Source organism: Plectropomus leopardus, chromosome 13 (genome assembly GCF_026936395.1).
Source record: "Plectropomus leopardus strain MGB_pleo_1.0 chromosome 13, ASM2693639v1, whole genome shotgun sequence".
In the NCBI taxonomy this organism is placed as follows: domain Eukaryota; kingdom Metazoa; phylum Chordata; class Actinopteri; order Perciformes; family Serranidae; genus Plectropomus; species Plectropomus leopardus.
In genome coordinates, this window is record NC_142188.1 from 29025995 (window position 1) to 29041645 (window position 15651).

Here is a 15651-nt window from a genome sequence, read left to right on the forward strand (position 1 = left end):
TGTGTGCCACTGCCTTGGCCCCTAATACTGAATGTGTTATCTGAGGGTGCAGCATGCCACACTAAGCTATGTGCATGTGACGCATGGCTGAGCAGCATTCCTCCTCCTGAGTGCATCGCAGGGCAGAGATAGTAGGAAGGCAAAGCAGCCTGACTGCCGGCAGAGAGGGAGAGAGCAGGAGAGAGGAGAGATGAAGGGAGAGAGCAATACCGGGAACATGTAGTTAAGTGGAATGAAGTACCCTTTGTTGCAGATAAGATCATTCTGCTTCCCTGGCCGGCGTCACTAAAGCGATTTGAGCACAGCGAATGTAGCTTATTATGTCGTTGGCAGACCACAAAATCCCTCCCTGACATGCAGAAATAGTACATTGGTCCAAGTAATAAGAGACTGGAATATTGCTTTCTTTTGTGCATTCATGATTTTGCTTTTATTTCTATAAAGGGTCCTCGTGTGTGATGTGCCAATCTGACGGGATGAGGAGGTGATGGTGGAACAAGGCACTAGACACTTTTGCGGAAGAAGAGGCTAAATGATGGATCTACGGCCTCTGTGTTCACACGGTCGCCCAACTTCCAGCATGGCTCATAGGCCCCTGGCCCCGGGGTCTTCTGTGGAATACACAGACAATAACACACACAAACATATGAATGTGTCTTTCAAAGACAGACCCTTTTTATTTCCAAAGTTCTCTCTTAATGTTGCTGAGAAATGTTAGCTCCTATATAAAGTCTCTACAAAACGTGTTCTGAAGTGCTGAAACCATGAGATAGCTGTGCTTTTCCATCTCAGGTGTGTTTTCTTTGCTGCATTCTGTTATTTAATGGTGTGATGTTACATTTTAATTACAGGAATTATCTGTATCATGACTCTTTAACCCTTTGAAAATGGAAAAAAAAAATGGCTTGATTTCTTTCAAAAACATGGAAAAAAGGCAATGAGCAACAGAGAAATGACCCAAAAATTAGCAAGAAATTAATAAAAAGTATAAGAAAATCCCCTGAAAAACCATTTTGGAAAGTAAAATAAATTAATCAATCAATCAATAAATTAATAAATGAATGAATAAATAAATGACCTGGAAATAGTACTTAAAAATTATAATAATTTTGTAATATTTTAAAAATGTAATTGTGATAATTATGAGTATAGTTTTTCCCTAGCTTCTTTCTTTTTTCCCTAGAAAAAAAGCAGGTTTCAAAGGGTTAAATTGTGAGGGATTTACGTCAAAATGATGAAAAGGTCATTAGTGAATCTAATCCAAGCGTTAGTTTATTGTATTTTTACTCACTCGTCGACAATTTAACTGCTTTAATGCAACTAAGAGAATATAAACAGGGCCGGCTCTTGACTTTTGAGGGACCCAAGAAGGATTTGGTGTGTAACTTGCTGCCACTTCACATGGCACTAAACTATCGTGTTTTGTACTATGAGCAGCACATACATATTAAGCTAATGTCCTGTATGAGCTCAGATGTGAAGCCACATGCAGAACAAAAAGGGCAGACAGGCGTACAAACGCAAAAGGGAGCTTTAATGCCGATGAAACATCCAAAAGACAAGCAGGTAACCAAAACGCAAAGAAAAAATGAAATGCAAATCAAAAACTAAACTGAAACCAACAAGGATCACAAGAAAGAACTCAGGGGTGAAGACAGCAGCAAACACTGGAGACACAACAAGGAGGACCACAGACAAACTGAGACACACTGGTATATATACACAGGGAGCCAATCACAAAAACAAGACACAGCTGGGGAAGGTGGACACAGGGAAAAGAAGGGAAACCACAAAGGAAAGTGAGGACTGTACAACTAGTGAGGGAAACCAATCAGGGAAACACTAAGACGGGAAAACACACAAAGGAGGGAACAAAAACCAGACATGACACATGAGGAGTGATACTACAAAATAAAACAGGAAAAAAATATGAATAACATGAAAGAAGGTAAACACAAACAGGAAAAAAAAACCCAAACAAAGTCCACACAACAACAGAATCATGACAAACAATAGTTAATAGAGTTTGGGTCTATTACCCCCTGACCCTAGGAATGGTCCCTTCCAAATGTCATTCTTTTAACTTCACTAACAGTTTGTTTGTTGTTTGTTGTTAAACTGTGACTTTTTTCAACATACTATGTACTGTGACTGATTCAACATTATTTTGACGTACTATGCCATGACTTTTACTGACATACAATACTACGACTTTTTTATCACTTTTGCCAACATACTATACTATGACTTCTTTTGGATTTTCTTCAAAATACTATGCTATGACTTTTTGATATACTATAATATAACTTTGTTAAAAGTTTTTTTTACACATTATACTTTTATTTTCAGTATACTAAACTATGATTTTTGTTTTTTTTGACATGCTATAATATTACTTTTTTCAATATACTTAAGTATGAATTTAGAACATCTTTTTTGAGATACTATATTGTGACCTTTTAACCCTCCTGTAGACATACTATAATATGACTTTTTTCACCGTTTTTTCGACATGCTATATTTTGACATTTTTCATCATACTACTGTAAAATTTAAAAACAGTGCTTTTGGCATGCTATCGTTTGACTTTTTCCTATCACACTATAGTAAGACTTCTTTAAGAGTTTTTTCTACAAACTATAGTATGAATTTTAAACCTTTTTCAACATGCCATACTTTGAGTTTTTTCTAATGTTTTTGTACATGTACAGTTTTTGCGACATACAACACTGAGTTTTTCAGTTACGTTTGACTTACCTGATAAAACCATACAATAACAGAGGGGCCTTGAAGCTCTGGGAGGGCTGACTAACTCTGGATAGAAACTGTGTAAATTAAATTTATAGTCCTATGACAGTGACAGACAGCAACAAACTAGCCACCCTACTAATAGTGTATTCTTGGACATATTATCACATGATCTGTGTGCATCTATACTGAACATGTAATCAAATATGAAGTACTGGACTCACAGAGTGTACACAGTGGAGACGTGGCAATGTGGATTTAAAGCAGGAAGTGATGCCCTTTCCTGGTCTGGTCTGTGGATTATAGTGGCATGGAGCAGGTCCTTCCTTCTAATGTGGTCAGAGAAAGGAACAATTTTTAATTGATAGAGTGATTGATTTGTGATTAAGCCTCAGTAAACTGTGTGTTAAATTTGTGCTTCCCAAACATGCATTTTAGCTGAAATGTTACATTTTATAACACATTTTATTGTTTTGGGAAGTTCTGAGCATAAGACTTAGTAAATGAGACTTGCATTATACTTCTGACTTCTGAGAGAGTTTTTAAACAGATGTTTCAATATAGTTTTTCTGTTGTTAAACAACGCCCCCATTTACTTTAACACAACAAGAATTTTCTCTGTTTTTGGATTCTTTGTTCAACATGGAGACATGCGAGAAAAACGTTTTGTTTCCATTTTCTTTTTTTTGTCATTTACTTTTTATTGGTTTTTAATTTTACATGTAAACAGACAAACAGTCAAATAATCAACATGAAGACCTATAAATGAGTATAGAAGTATCAAGGAAAAAGTATAAGCGTACATAGGGGGACTGGTAAATACCTCCAGTTGAGAAATCAAGAAAAAAGAAATAAAAATAAAGTAATGAGTACTTATAAGTATTCTGATAGTACAGATTGAAATTACTTGAAATCTGGTCTTATGGTAGAGACAAATGCACACCATTTTTGCCAATTATCAATAAATGCCTCTTTTTGTGTTCTTAAATTAAAAGTGATTCTTTCCATTACAAAGATGCTGTACACTGTATCAATCCATTCATCTACACTAGGTGCCTCCCTCTTCAGCCATTTCTTCGTTATTGATTTCTTACAAGCCACCAGTAATATTCTCAATAGATATTTATCTTTGTTCCTCCAATCCAGATCCTGTAGATCCACCAAATACAACAAACTGAAACAGAAAGTTATTTTTGTTGAAAACACAGTCTCTAGAGTTTGATGTACCCGTAACCAAAATGGGGTCACAGCAGGGCAACACCAGAATATATGATAGTGATTCGCCTCTTCGCTTCCACAACATCTCCAACATTCTGTCTGATTGGAAAAAGTTCTCTTTTGATATGGAGTATAGAAATAGCGAATGACATTTTTCCATGCATATTCTCTCCAGAGCGGAGAATTTGTTGTTTTCCATTGTTGTTTAAAAATTTCCTTCCAGTTCTCCTGGGCAATTATGGTGTTGCCTTCAGTTTCCCATCTTGATTTTACATTAGATGTATTTTCTTTGTTAAGAGATTGAAGACTTATGTATAGTTTTGAAATTATCTTCTTATTAGGTTCATCTTTATAAGCTTTTACGAATACCTGTAGGATATCATTTTCAGGTTCATAATTTTTTATAATTTTTTTCCTGATATAATCTCTTATTTGTATATACCTGAATAGGTCCTGGTTTTGTAAACCAAATTTGTCCTTGAGATCTTGGAAACTTCTAACCGTACCTTTATTTATTAATCAATAATATGTTGTAAGCCCTAAGGAGGTCCATTCTTTGAATCTATGGTCGTGTTGATTAGGTGTGAATTGTGGGTCATAAGCAAACCATTTCAGGCCTTCGAGCGTCTTTTTTAAATTGAACTGTTTTGATACATCACTCAGAAGCTTTAATGAATTAGTGATCCATGGATTATCTTGATCGATAAGTTGTTTGTGTAGTGATGGGTCCCCAATTAACGCACTGACTGGGAAGCCTTTTCCCATTGTTTGTTCAATATTTTTCCATCTGGCCTTGTTTCCATTTTCAACATAACAAAAGGTGAGTATGTGATACATAAATGATTATTTTGTGGGTGAAGTATATATTTAATTAAAAATGTCAGTTGCTTGCAGCTGATACTAATTAGCTTGTTCAATGGGCAAAGTTTTGGTAATCCAGCAGAATTAAATCCACTGTTTCCCAGTCCCCGTGGCTTAGCTAAGTACAATCTACTTGTGCGCACTTTAAGTCATTTAGTTACAGAAACACAAGGAAACAGCTGAGTATGCACAGATTCCTTGATTTATTTGGCTAGCACCATGTTTTTCTGGAAAAGTACAAGCACCTTGAAGAATAAGGCCATGTTTTTACAGAGGCGAACATAGACCTTAAGTTTTTATGGTGTCGTGTTAAATAAACTGCATTGCTCTTAAGCATCAGAACAAAACGAGCTGACTGTGTAAACCCTACAGAGATCAATCGAAGCAAACGTGATGTTTTAAGCATCCACTGTGTTCGCCTACTGTACGTCATGACCTCTAACATTTTACAGCTAAATTCTTTGACCCATAGACCTATAAGCTCATATAAACCTATTGTTATACTACGCTGATACCAAAGTCATCTAAAGGATGCACATATAATATACCCCAGATCTATTTTAAGGTCCCATAGCCGTATTTTTAAGACCTCTGACATATCACTTGACTCCTGTCTTTATGGCCTTTGTAGGTCTCTGACTGAGTCGTGTTTTTATTGTTTGTCCATGTGATCTGCGTTTAGGGTCTCTGTCAAAAGTCAGTCTCTCTCTCTCTCTCCTTGCCTTTCACTTCTCCTTTCCTCTTACCCACTAACACACATACTGGTCACCACCAGCGGCGTGCCATGCAGAAATAGCATCATCCCCCCTCTACCCTCCTCCTCAGACATAAAACTGTCTCCCTGTCCCTGAACAGAGGACCAGCCTTTCATTTTCAGCTGCTCCCTGATTCTGACAGAAGGAGTAAGGAAGGTGTCTTTTCCTCTCCTCTGCCCCTTGGAGGGATAGATGCTACCATTACATGCCATTTGATCCCAGTGGCCAGTTCACTTGATCCGCGGCAACTGGCCCGCTGAGCCCCGCGTGCCTGCCTGATGCTCCCAGAGGTGCTAATGCAGGTGTATTTCACGGGAGCCGGCACACGGTAGTGAAACTGTGTGAGTGTGTTTGAGCCAAAGCACCTGGCCTACTTTCCTACTATGGCACAGCACATTAGGAACGTTCTCCTGTGTGGCGGAGGTAACTGGCACATGCTGTGGATGTCTGTGAAACTTTAAAACTTTGACCTGTTTTTGATCGCTGCATCTGAGAGCATGCTAAACAGTACTCCTTAAATCAACTGGACACTTCAGTTTTTTATTTTTTTCTGTGACATGAGGTGAATTTAACGTGACATATTTTTGATGGGGAAAATAAAAGCAAGGCTATTTTACCTCCGTAAACCTAAAAATCTTTCCTTTTCAAGATAAAAAGATGCCACAGCTACATTAGCAGCTCTTCGAGGCTGAGCTAAATGCGGATGTCAGCATGTTAACATGCTCCCAATGACAATGCTAACATTATTATCACATACAACGATAACCACATTTTTCATTCTAGTGTAGCTTGTTAGCACGATAGCTATGGTTGCGCCGAATAGTTGGATGAAACAGGTATCTGTCACAGGTAGCTGTGTTCAATCTCTTAACACTTTTGATCATAATTTATCTAAAGCTCAATTCCGAGGCTGTTGTGAAAAATAGTTTTTTGATTTTAAAACAAGAAGAAAAAAACGACATCAACTGTTGATTGACCCATGTCAATTTCAGGCTTAAAATAACATCTTCTGATTAGGCCACACCTACATTTGCCTTAAAATCCTCCCAGTACGGATTTGGATACACATAAGGTAACGGTAACAGTACAGATAAGGTACAGGTAACAGTGTACTTGGTAATCCTGAATTCTAACATTTGTAAATCATCTGAAAACACAAAGTAAAGCTGAAGGCAGTAGTAGCCAAAAAGTCAAGTCAACTCATCATGTGAGGCAGGCTGTGCTCATGCACTGTTAGTGCATTTTTCTACAAAAGTAATGAACAAAAATTGCTATATTTCCCACTGAATGATGAGACAGTAATTCATTCATAACACACATATTTTGGAAGATTCGATTCTATGAACAATCAGCTTTCAGTAGTAAAGAAAGAAGCAGTCCTGAGTAGTCTGGTTTAGAGGGATGTTGGGGTTACAAAACATAGGAGTCTGGTGCTCACAACCTTGTGATTTTTGAGTGAACTTCAAGTCATTTTAAGGTAAGTCGTCACCAAGTTTCTTTTCCTAAATCCAACTACAATAACTGTAATTGCCAAACCTTAAGACGCCCACCCATGTGTTTCTTTTACTAAACCTAACCAAAGTGGTAGTTTTATTAAGGATGTAACTTCATTCATTGGGTACTAACTCCCCGGCCATCATACAAACTGTTCTGTGTGCAGTTTCGCAGGATATCATATGAACCATTACTTGTTTGTATAACTGTTGATATAATTTACTCAAAATCACAAATATCAACCTCATGGTGACGGTAGAGGAAAAGTCAGAGGATGACCAAATTAAGTAGGGTTTATCCTCTGGGGACCTTGAATGTCTGTACTGAAAATGTTTTGGATTATGACTTTAATTCAAACAGGCTTGAATCTCAACGGAGGATTTGTTCCTCCCGAGCAGCACGTGCAGTCGATATTGCAAAAAAGCACAACATGTAAATCTGGGACACACAGTGGCCCCAGGATAGAGAAATTAAGTCAAATCAGGAAAAGAGAATATACATCTTTTTTTGCTGTTGTTGTGTTCTCAAGCATCTTTAGCTCACTGGCGCTTTTTCTTTGGACATGCAAAAATCTACTTCATTTTATTCAGAGCTAAGAGGCAAGGCTCAGGGTGAACCAAGAGTTCCCAATGTAAACCATTAAGACACTTCAATTCTGATCCGCTAATGTCCGCCTGCCCACGCCAGGTCTCCTGTCTGAATGATCCGCGCTTTCAGTTAACCTCGCTGCAGGATTTGTGTAGGTGCTTAACCTTTGACAATAAACTTGTCTTAGAGTCGCTGTGACACCACTAACAGTAGAAAACTGCTCCCAACTCTGCAGTAATAACACCCTCGGGATTTCTTAGCACCTTTCCTTCTCTGTCAACACTCAGCAGCTGCCAGCGCGGCTCAAATATCCATCAGCCACCAGCATGGACACACGGCGAAGGCTGCAACACTGCAATATGAACCAAAGCTGACTGGTCAGCTAGTACAGTGCCATAACGGGCCCTCAGATTGGGCAAATGATACAATCGGACAGCCTGTGGGATCGGTTTTCTCTGACCCTTGTGGTTGTCATAACTAGCCTGTGTTCAGCACCAGATACACATTAGGTCATAGCTTGTAACTAAAACCTATTGAAAGTGTATTGTAATGAAGCCTTTTTGTGGGCAATGGAAAGACTGAATGGTCCCTAATAACTCGTCTTGGTGACTAGATACTTACAGGAGGAAAGCTGATCCGCTGCACGCTGGACCGAAACATCACATGCCTGCAAGAAGAGGAGAGAACAGAGAGGGGGCGGGGGGTGGCTGTCAAATAGACGAAGAGAAGAAGAGTGAGAGAAGAAAAGAATAAGGCCATGCATGATCAGAGGCAGAGAAAATGAGGGAGCAGGTTGGTGATTGCTCCTCCATCTTTGTGCTGCGAGGAGATGAGAGAAGAGAAGGAAAGTTGTGAGAGGGGGAAGGATTCAGCGATCAAGGGATGATTCATGGGTTGTCTGCTCCGCTGTGATCTGAGAGTTAAAGAGAGGCTGTTTGTCGAGAGCTTACTTGCAGGGAATCTTCTCCACTGGTTTTGCTGTCACGTCGTAGTCGCACGGTGAAGTGTTTATATGCTGGCACAAGGAATAAAAATTAAGAGGTGTTTAAATATCTATGACGGTATCAGCATAAGCGTTTGTTTTTTTTTCAGTTGGTTGTGTTACATCATCAACACCTGGCTTGGGTTTCCAGCACGTTCTATTTCCTGTTAGTCTGCTGCAGGTGTATTTTGAAGAACATCTACTGTACTTTGAAGCAGTGTACTGATGATGTGTCAACTAGTTAATTATACCCTGAAGCTAAGAAATGCATACTATGTAAGGGGCTATGAGTGAAAACACTTCATGTTAATAATAACTTGAAATGACTTTTCCCAAAGTTCAAAAACAACAATACATCATACATATGAAGAATGTGAAAAACTGATGTCATCTATACTCTAACAGATATGTAAAGATGTATTTTTTTGGTTTTAGGGGGTGTTCTGTCACAAACATTATTGCTTTTATAATTTTCATGAAAAACTAATGTTAACATGGAGGGACTTCACTTTCCCAAGTATTTAAGCCTTTGAATCTGAAACAAATTGGTTTGATTGCTGGTGGAAAACTTGTGGAAAAAGGCAGCTTGGCAAGAAATGACCCTCAAATTGCAAGAAATAAGTAATTTAATTATTCAAACGAAATCATTATATTTCTGATAACCATAATTATATTTGGTAATATAATTTTTTTCAACTTTTTTCAGGCCATTTTCCTGTTTTTTATAACTTTGTTTTTTGTGTGGTTGGTTGTTATTGGGGGTTTTTGTGGTATTTTTCCGGAAATTTTCTTGTACTTTTTACTGATTTTTTGCAATTTTTTCTGTGTTATTTCATCTTAAGTTGCCTTCTTCCCATGTTCTTGAAAGAAATGAAGCCAATTTGTCCAGGTTTCGAAGGGTTTAGCAAAGCAGCCCTGTACAATACTTGGAAAAATCACTACTCTTGGCTTTTATTCACCAAGGGACGGCTACAGCGTCTGTCTGCATGTGCCACATCTATGTACAGCCTACAGTAGCCCTGAAAACTCAGTGCAGTGCAAAGAGAACACATGCAAATAGACACAAGCAAATGAATAAATAATCAAATATATCTGACACCTCATTCACAGCAGCAAAAATGCTTTTATCAACACAAAAACATCAATTTGAAGGCACATGCGTAGCATTTCAAAAAAGTGCTGTAAGAAACTCATAACACAATGGAGTGTTTCCAGGGAACAGTTGAAAGTGATGCACACTGCTGGAACTGTTGTTGTTGTTGTTTGTGGATAATGAAGCTATTGAGGTCCACTATCTTGGAAAATTACAAAGAATATAAGTTTTTTTTTTTTTCTTATTTTCACATTGGGATGGCATGATTCAGATATTATTCAGATATTTGCTGTGAATGTAGCATTGGCCTCTTGGTAATGTTACAATATCTGTATAATGCAATCATCGTAACAAAGAAAATACATTTTATAATTCACAACACTTGTGTTGTGTATCTTGCAGCACTTTTTTTTATGGTCGTCAAGTTGATGTCTTCCTGTGTCACCAAGTTGTTGAAAATGTTTTATAAAAGCTGCAAATGTGTCATCAAATTTAGACAGACTTCTTGTTATTTGCTTTTGTCAGTTTGCATGTTGTCTTATTTGCAGTGTGTTGACCTCTCAGGGCCACCGTTGACATTGTCTTGCATGTCTATCAGGAATTAATAAGACACTTTTAAGATCTGCTCCATAGCACCATTAGTGGTCAAATGCACCACAGGGTTGACTTAAACATGCAGACACAAGAGTGCAATCTAACTTTCTCAATAAATCACAAAAAAGAAATAAGTGTATTCCTCAAAACAGTGAACTATTCCTTTATAACTGCATCTTTTAACATTGTATTAAGGGTCTACGTTATGACTCTTGTATTTTATCTCTGTTTCTCCCTATTGCTGCTCTGCATGTCTGCATGTTGTGTTTAGTGCACTGTTGTTTCATGTTGCGTGCATGACTACTTTGTGCTAAAATACTAAATGTTGTTGCTGTGCTATTGTTCTGTACTGTTCTTCTGTTTCTTGATGCTTCCCATGGTTTGTGTTCTGTCTGGGGAGTTCCTGTTTGTTGTATCAATTTTGTCATTTTACAGGTGTCAGAACAGAAAGAGTACAGTTGAAAATTAGATAAATGAAAAGAAATGAATGAGTTTCTTAATGCCAGCAGGATCACTGAGGGTCATGTTTGATCCTACCTTATCCCTGATGCCTAGGGTGACGATGTCAGGCCGAGGACAGTTTTTGAAAGAGTAGGACGCCTTGTTCATCAGGACCTCCTGGATGGAGTCAGTGAAGTCATATGCCCCGGGTAGAAGCAAATCCCCTTTACGCACACCCAGAGTTTGGGCTTTTCTGCCCATGCCTTTGAACCCATAGGTCTTCCTCACTGGGTTCAGTTCAGCTTCTTCAATGAAGTCACGGATGTGATAGACACCTGGGATGGGTGTGTCCTGTAAGGAGGTGAGAGGAGAGACGTTTAGGGAATGTATTTGTCTGACATAGCCAGACCTTTCTCCACAGTGCTGTGTCAGTGCTAGAGAAAGGTCTGGAGCCATATATTATCGTGCTCTGGCTTGTTCTTATTTCTTGAAACAAATCACAATAGTCTTGGGCACTGCAAAGCCCAGGATGCAGCAATGGAGCCCTTGTAAAATAGGCCTAGTGTCAGGGGAAACTTGTTTTAGTGCAATATTTGCGCATGGGGAGGCAAGCACTGTCTTCAAAAAGGCTAATTTTCCACAAATGGGAACGTCACAAAAAACAGTAGGCCTAACAGACGTGTGTGTGTGATTTAACTTTCAGTGACGAAAGACAATAATTGGATAATCTGTACCCTAGAGGTAAAGCCTCACTATTATTTTGCTCTGGAAGAGCTCTCTCCCCGTTAAAACCGCAGATGATTCGCCAGCTGTTTGTGGTTCTTGCAGAACATTATCAGGATGATATCACAGAAGCTCGTGTGAAGTGGAACCAATCAGTAATTTGGTGAGGTCAGTGTCAATGGTTCATGCCTCCGCCGTGGTAAAAAGATGTGGGGAATTAATTCCAACTCGCCGTCAGAAAATGGATCGGGTATGAGAGTCATGTGAGATGGAGTCTGGGCTTTTCCAAGGGTGTTTTGTTCATTGTAGACCTTTGCAACAATTTACCCAAAGAACGGAGAAGGCATATCATACTACACAAACCAAATCTTTGTCAAAAGTAGCTGTTTTCCACATGTAGGTTGTTAACACGAAAGTTGTTGTTTCCTGTAGTGAGAGGGATTTTGAAAACGTGATCATGCAGATAAAATGGGGGTCAAATGCCATTCTAGGTAGCTGGCCAAAGGCAGGCTTATTGACACAGTCTACATCAGTAGGCTAGAGAATGTGTTTACACATGGCCAGGTTCTCCGATAAACCCTTTTTACACAGAGATTGTGTTACAGAGCCGCTACTAAGTCCCTTCTTTGTGAGTATTTAAACACACCCAGATTTTTAGACAGCATACCAGCACTGCAGAATCAAAAGAGGCGAGGTCAAATCACTTTGTTTTCCCAATTTACAGACACTATGGCCGGTGTTCTTTTTTGTGAGTTAGCTGCTAACTGCTATTAGCTGCTTTTTAAATTTCCATTCCTTATTTACAGAACAACAAGGCAGCATAATGGAGCAAAGTTAGCGCATTGAACAGACATGTTGTCTCCGTTACTGGACTGTTGTCCGCAAGTGCCAGATTCAGCTCAAGCAGCTGGAACGCTAGCATAAGTTAATAAACTCTTTTATGATGGTATAACTGTTTTTGAAATTTAGATTTTCATACTTAGCAAAATGCAATAGTTATTTCCAATTATTGTTTAGAACAGGGGTTACTAACTGGTCCAGCTAGTCCGTAATCCTTAGTACATGGTCTGCACATTTGATAAATTACCACAAATTCAATTTTATTTCATAAAATGTAAACAAGACATTGGCTTAGAACATAAAACATATTGCAAGAGTTAACAGCTCTGAGCAAAAAAATTACTGTACTTCAAAATAAAGTGTGTTTTTTTTTACAAATTTGACATGTTCATCAGTCATCATCATCTATTCAGAATGCACCCATGACCCATATTTGGACCGCATCCCACCAGTTGGGAACCACTGATTTAGAATGCTACTGAACTTTAACTGAATCTCATTCATCTTTAAGTACTGGCAAGCAATATCTTGGCACATCATGTAAACTCTGGCATTTCATAATAAAAATGTCTGTTTGTATAAGCTTATATTAATTGCATAAATGCACTGTAAATGTACAGCAAACCAGCTGTATTTTCTTTCAATTTACATTTAATTGTCAATCCACCTAGAATCTGTTAGCCAGCTGATTAATAATGGAGCCTGAGAGCTGGGACCACATTAAGATAAACTGATAATTAATTAGGTCCATGCATTATTACCACGAAAGCTCTGTAAGGCACTTAGGGACTGGATTCACTGTAGTATCAGTGGATTTATTTCTGGCAGACTGCACACTTTGGACACAGACAATGGGATAGTGCTATGCAATAAAAGCCATTAACTGAAAATGTACTACACATGAGCTAATGAGCCACTCGTTTGGGCCTGCACTGAAGCCAACATAGCAGCCTCTCCTCCTCCTCCTCGGTAGACAGGCTCTGATAGCACTCTGCAGCGTGACACCTACTTTCAGTGTTCCCAGCCACCAGCTCCCCCGGCCACACAGGTCCACCTTGTCATCGCCCTGCAGATAAGAACAGGATACAAGCCAAAACACAGTAGATAGTTTCTGCTATGATGACATTGCTATGCCAACAATGTGTTGATGCATCTCCACATGTGTCATCCTGTTCTTAACCAGTCCAGCTCGTCCTCATTAACCGCTCCGAGTTATGAGGGCTTTAAAGAGCCTTACCTTATCTGTTTTATTGCCACCCCTGGACATGTCACTGACTTTGGAGACGGCTTTGTTTTTCCACACGGCCGTCTCCTGCACTGTGCTCATTGTTGCTCACTATCTGCTCGACTGGAGCTCCACTGACACCTGACCACCATTAAAACTGGGACTGTTACTATAGCAGCGACTCCACTATCGATCAATTTTTCAACAAGCTGGCCTGGTGGAGGGCTAAATTTAGACTCACCGACCAGTTTGACTGAGAGTAAGACACAATGCACCAAGCCAGCACCGAGGAACACACTGTGCATTCTGCAGCTTGTTACTTGGTCCTCGTTATCATCGTCCACCATCGTGTGATATTTGGAGACATACTGTGATATTGATTAGAATATACAAATCTAGAAGTTTCCACCACAGTGCAAACTGCAATTCAGTACAACACAAAACAGGAATACATGTCGCATCTACCAAATACGTGTAAAGGACAAGCCTATTAATAAGCATTGGTTACCAAACTAGGGTATTAAGAGCTAGCCATTTTTGGTTTAAAAAAATGTTCCGAGAATGGTACAATGCAATCAGTGCACTGTTTTAGTAACACTTTCTTAGGGTAACATTCTCTATAAACATTTTTTTTCAATGCTACATATCACATTATATTTTCTTTTTTTTTTAAAAAAAAAAAAAAGGTCTGTAATCTCTGAATGTTGCTTTCTTCTTATGTAACATTGTGGGAACATTTTATAAAAAGAATATTCTATTTAATTCTCTGTCACCTCTCAACATCACCAAAACATCACCAGAATGTTTTAACATTATGTTTTAGCCAGCATTTAACCTTACAGGAACATTACTTGAAATGCCAAACATCTTTAAAATGTTCTTTGAACATTAGGCTAAAATGCTTTCTTTAAAACATTATTGCAACTTGTATGTAACTTTAGCCAATGCTGTGGGAAAGTTCCCTGCTAGCTGGGCACCTGAGGTCCGATAGAGAGGCAAAGTCCCCACTCCTCTGTCCCCCATGGAACCTGATTTCAGGAATAAAAAAAGTATGTACAGCAGTCGATGGTGCGAGACAAATAATTTTTGGATCTACTTTAAATTGTGCAATGAATAACATATACCTTCAGTTTGAGTCAACGCTGTTGCGTGTGAAACCAACTCAGTGAACTCAAATATTTTAACAATAAATGTAGTAACTAAACTGAGGTTCAGTAACAAGACCAAGCTTCTCTTTCCCATTGATTCAAATCACCTGCGCCTCATCAGTTCAATCACCTGCTTCGACGTATACAGGTGTGTCTACCCCCCTCTACCTTGTTTATCGCAGTTTTCACAATCCCTCCCCCAGCAACAACAACATCCCATCATCACAACTCCATCTCCCCAAAGTCCATCATCCCATCAAACATGACCCTGATAACCTTGGAGTCTCATTCTTTCCCCTACAATCAAGTGTAATTCATGGCACAATTCAAATGTAAAAAAAAGATTTCTCTCTCACCCCTCTATCCTTTGACATGAGTTTGAACCCTAGAGTGACATCACCTCCCTTGTGTTGCTTTCAGATGCTTTTCGCAAGTATTACAACCTTGAGCAAATTCGTGCAACTTCTGTCAAAAACATGAGAAAAAGGCAATGAGCAACTTGCAACTGCAAGAAATGAGTAGATTTAGAAAAATATCTTTAAATAGCTAAAACAAAATGTCTAGAGAAAAAAGCTAGGGTAAAACTAAATTTTTAATTATTATAATTACACAAATAAAATTATGTCAAGCCCCTTTTTAAGGACCTTGCCAGGTCATTTCCGTTTCTGTTTTTTGTTGTTTGTTTGTTTTTTTTAAACATTTTTTAAAGCTAATTTTCAGGTTGTTCTCTTACTTTTTACTAATTTCTTTTTATTTTTTGGGTCATTTCTTCATTTATTGCTCACTGCCTTCTTACTATGTTTTTGAAAGGAATCAAGCCAATTTGCTCAGTTTTCAAAGGCTTAAATATTAAATCATAAAATTCAATTTCGACTATTCCACATTTTTTGAATACTGTTGTCTCGTGTGTAGTTATGTGTATGAACAGTGGGCTCTTTAAA

The 15651-nt window shown here is 38.5% G+C and overlaps 1 protein-coding gene across 1 annotated transcript; it reads right to left on the minus strand.

The window, feature by feature from the left end:
• Window positions 1–177: 177 nt before the first annotated feature.
• On the minus strand, window positions 178–13834 carry stpg4 (sperm-tail PG-rich repeat containing 4). Its single transcript, XM_042502635.2, has 7 exons — window positions 13575–13834; window positions 13347–13403; window positions 10871–11125; window positions 8615–8679; window positions 8286–8331; window positions 2973–3077; window positions 178–611 (listed from the first exon to the last, which is right to left on the minus strand). Exons 1-7 carry the CDS (start codon window positions 13662–13664, stop codon window positions 504–506), a joined length of 726 nt encoding a protein of 241 aa, XP_042358569.2. The 5' UTR covers window positions 13665–13834; the 3' UTR covers window positions 178–503.
• Window positions 13835–15651: the final 1817 nt, after the last annotated feature.

Coding starts and splice junctions, on each gene's coding strand:
- stpg4 (XM_042502635.2), bottom strand. CDS start 13,664: ATGAGCACAGTGCAGGAGACGGCCGTGTGGAAAAACAAAGCCGTCTCC. Junction 13,404..13,574: donor GTGGCAATAAAACAGATAAG/GTAAGGCTCTTT, acceptor TCTTATCTGCAG/GGCGATGACAAGGTGGACCT. Junction 11,126..13,346: donor GGTGGCTGGGAACACTGAAA/GTAGGTGTCACG, acceptor ACCTCCTTACAG/GACACACCCATCCCAGGTGT.